Here is a 3,804-nt window from a genome sequence, read left to right as displayed (position 1 = left end):
AACCATTTCTATAAACATAACACCATTTACAAAATTGAAGATCAAAATGTTTGTGCTTATATTTCTATAATTCTATGTAGATTCTACCCTTTATGACTCAAAAGAAACATCATAAAACAATTTAAACTATACAGATAATAATCTTGTACACGTCACAAAAGAATCACTAGTTAGGGGTTTAAATGCTATTATTGTAATCCTGTCGGATTGTACTCGAAGGTGTAATTTCTTAACTTTTATGTATCATCGAATAAATTGTCTAAGTCTGAAAACAATCACACATCAAGTACGGAATTGACGAAAATAAACGTTATTTAAGATAAATTATATCATTTCTTGATAAGAATCTAAACCTTCAAATTACACCTCAATCCTGGGAGTTGTTTTCGTTTTTCTCTGGACTATACACCATACAAGCATATCCCAAAATTGAGTTTTGAGGCAAAAGAATCTAATTTGAGTTTGATGGACTCCATCTCTCTTTTAAATATTCCTCCAATGAAATGTTACTCCTTTGCTCCATGCTACTACACGATGTCGAATCGTCCTCAACATCAAGCATTGCAAGGCTTAAATGAAAATCCGCCCTTGCATTTAGATAAACTTCATCATCATCGATATCATATTCTTGGTTTTCTTTGTTCTCATCTTGTGTCAAGGAACATTTTTCAATGGCTTTTTCCCCTCTTAAGAGCTCCAGTACCTATACAAATAATGCAAAATTATAAATGAAGCTCAAGCCTGTTCCAATGCGTTTCGGAAAGTTATAGAAAAGTTTGATTACCTCGTTCATCTTCGGCCGGAGTCGAGCTGATCGTTTGATGCAGAGAGTTGCTGCTACCACCATTCTATGAATCTGGGCCACATTGATGTTTTCATTCAAATCAGGGTCCAGTATGCCTTTCACATCTCCACTCTCAATCTTTGGCTTTGCCTGAAATTTAACAGCTTTCAGCCTAACCGATTCGCTGATCGAAAACTTGAAAATCATTGTTTCAGAGAAATACTCTTACCCACATGACCAAACTCTGCTGGCCCTCATGATTCCCGAAGCTTATCGATCTTTTTCCCGACAACAATTCAAGTAGAACGACACCGAAAGCGTAGACATCAATCTTGTCGCTAAGCTTGCCATACATAAAGTACTCTGGAGCTAAATACCCGAATGTTCCAGCAACATCAGCTCGAGTCAGAAACGATGATGCAGTTGGTCCCCATGTTGCTAGTCCAAAGTCAGATAACTGTCATAGTGATTCAACTTTGTGACATATTTCATTTTCAACCAAATATTATTTCAGTAAACACCATTTCGATTACCTTTGCTTCGAAATCATCTGAAAGAATAATATTTGAAGACTTGACATCTCTATGAATAACAGGTCGAAAATGCTCGTTATGTAGGTAATTTAGGCCTTCCGCAATGGCAACAGCCACGTTATACCTCACTTCCCATGGCAAGGGATGTTTATCTTTGTTCTTCCCTATTATATATACATGCATACAACATGTTAGCTTGCATTAGTATGGTTGAAAACATCTTTTACCAAGCAAAGGAAAACAATGGAAGCTTTACCATGCAGAATTTCTGCTAAGCTTCCTTTAGATGAGTATTCATAGACTGATATTAGATCATAATCTTTAAAGCAGACACCGACTAGAGGTCTTATATTTTTATGCTTCAGTGAGGAGATTATCTCGATTTCATTGGCAAAATCCTTGCATGCATCTTCTGATGACTTCAGAATCTTAACAGCAACTGCGTTGCCATCTGGGAGGATCCCTTTGTAAACGCGGTTGTTCCCCCCTTTTCCGATCAGATTCGCTGCAATGAAACGCAATGTTAGACAAAAAAATATTGTAAAATATAAAGACAGAATGCATCAAGCCATTAAAACCTGATGAGAACTGAGCCGTTGCAGCTTTCAAAACTTCATAACTGAACCATTGGCAATGGGATGAATTTCTTCTCAGGGGTGTCTCCAAGCGTTTTTGCAACTCATATGGCATAGAGAAATTGCTGGTATCATTTTTATCTCCATTTCCACTCCACTCGATTTCGTTGTTGGTTGAGGATTGAGGACTATGATGCAGGGAACGACAAGGTAAGTTCATAACCCATTGGACAACTGATATACTCCTCACCAGCTTCGCTTGCGGTGTTGCCGAGCTACCCCTCAGCAGAAGGGGCCAACCAGGCTTATAATCCATACTATCTCCTGTAAAAAGAGAATTGGAGCTTGAAGAGACTTTTGTGCCTTCATGAATAACACTAAATGCTTCACTCTTAGAATCATCACTACTAGTTCTCGGTCCATCTTTGGAGCTCTGAATCCCTTCAAAACTCGATATCTCGAACCCTAAATCAGAATCACCATACTCTGATGGCCATTCTTTGGTACCAAGGTTTTCACTGGGACGAAAACTTGGTCTTGGATCTCCTTCAATACCTGACATAATTAAAAGTACATCTATTACTACTTTTGAAGACTGAGGTAGAAATCTAGAAACCATTCCCTCTCTTGTTGTTAAAATCAAACCTGGTAGTTTATTATTGTTGGACCTTGTGAAAATGATTTTCCCATTGTTGATGGCCAAAACATTGGTAGTTGTTGGCAACTGCTTTGCACAATATCTAGCTATGGCAGTCCAACCCCTGAAAATGATATCTGCTTTTCATCAGAGAAAGAATCAAACCAATTTGAACAACCAAAACAGATTTGAGTTCAACAATTATCCAAAAAACAACAAATTTAAGTCTTTCAACTGCTCCTTACCCAAGAGCACCATGCTTGCCTACACCAACAACTAGAGTTGCAGCAGCATAGTTCTTTGCTTCTCGAATCAAAACTTCTCGCGTCGATCTTCCATTACAAATCCGGCCTTTAAGTTCAACCTGAGCATCAAAAACCTTGTTCCAATCAATTAATCAAACATGTTCCGTACTCTTATTTCCAGTGATCAGGGACCACGAGTATAAATGAAGCGACCTTCTTTAAGGAACATAGGCCTTCATATGCTTCTAAATAAGGTTCTAAAGAATGATCTACGAAATTTCAAATTAGAGCACAAAGAAGTTTGATCAGGAAACCCCGTATAACATCAAAATCATATGGAAAGTAATAAAAAATGCACTTACCTGAACAACGAGAAACATGAACTGCAACAACACGATCACCAGGTTCTGCAACTTTTACAATCGCCCAATTAAGAAATCCCCTACTTTGGATATCTATTCGTATCCCAACCAACACATTCTTCTTCTTATCATTAAGCATGTTCTTTTCAAGTTAACCAAAAATCTAATGACACCCCAATATTCTAAGCACTTTACACGTTAATATTCTGCAATTATAAATGGTACACCCATTGACATATTTTCATTCGAAAACCCCAGACTCAGAAGGAACAGGCAGATACAAGTTGCAGGCAGAACCATAAAGTTCCAAATTTTTGAATCAGTGAATAAAAGATAACAAAAGAACTAGTACCAATACGTTATTTTTATGAATTTTCTTTTTCTAGAATTATAATGCCGCAAAATAACATCACCCCTTTGCCGATATAATAGAGAATCGTTTAAAAGTAATTTTAGAAATTGAAAAAAATTGGGGTTGATGATAAAGATATTCAAGCTACTTTCTTTTTTAAGAAAAAGGGATTTGATTTTTGAGAAAAGGAATTACAGTAGGAATAAGTGAAGGAATAGTTAGTTTATATAGGTACAGTCGGTTCGTGGAAGCAACAAATTTCGCGCGGATCTCGTGGTTTGGTTTGGAGTAAACACAAGCGAAACCTTTTTATCGG

The 3,804-nt window shown here is 37.1% G+C and overlaps 1 protein-coding gene across 1 annotated transcript; it reads right to left on the bottom strand.

Annotated features, from left to right (window-relative positions):
- Nucleotides 1–451: 451 nt before the first annotated feature.
- LOC120173887 (probable serine/threonine-protein kinase PBL26) lies at nt 452–3,470 on the bottom strand. Its single transcript, XM_039180928.1, has 10 exons — nt 3,137–3,470; nt 2,988–3,043; nt 2,775–2,893; nt 2,538–2,653; nt 1,896–2,447; nt 1,574–1,822; nt 1,318–1,481; nt 1,014–1,241; nt 785–934; nt 452–703 (listed from the first exon to the last, which is right to left on the bottom strand). Exons 1-10 carry the CDS (start codon nt 3,273–3,275, stop codon nt 452–454), a joined length of 2,025 nt encoding a protein of 674 aa, XP_039036859.1. The 5' UTR covers nt 3,276–3,470.
- Between the last annotated feature and the right edge of the window lie 334 nt (nt 3,471–3,804).

The sequence above is a fragment of the Hibiscus syriacus genome, unplaced genomic scaffold (assembly GCF_006381635.1).
Source record: "Hibiscus syriacus cultivar Baekdansim isolate YM2019G1 unplaced genomic scaffold, ASM638163v2 tig00111990_pilon, whole genome shotgun sequence".
NCBI lineage: Eukaryota > Viridiplantae > Streptophyta > Magnoliopsida > Malvales > Malvaceae > Hibiscus > Hibiscus syriacus.
The sequence above is the reverse complement of the archived record's forward strand: the minus strand, read 5'-3'. Positions and strand labels throughout refer to the sequence as shown.

Bases quoted from the DNA above. Each gene is read 5' to 3' on its own strand.
- LOC120173887 (XM_039180928.1), bottom strand. From the start codon at position 3,275: ATGCTTAATGATAAGAAGAAGAATGTGTTGGTTGGGATACGAATAGAT. The intron at 2,894-2,987 runs GTCGCTTCATTT...TTTGATGCTCAG, and splicing joins GCCTATGTTCCTTAAAGAAG to GTTGAACTTAAAGGCCGGAT. The intron at 1,242-1,317 runs GTAATCGAAATG...TCACTATGACAG, and splicing joins CAGATGATTTCGAAGCAAAG to TTATCTGACTTTGGACTAGC.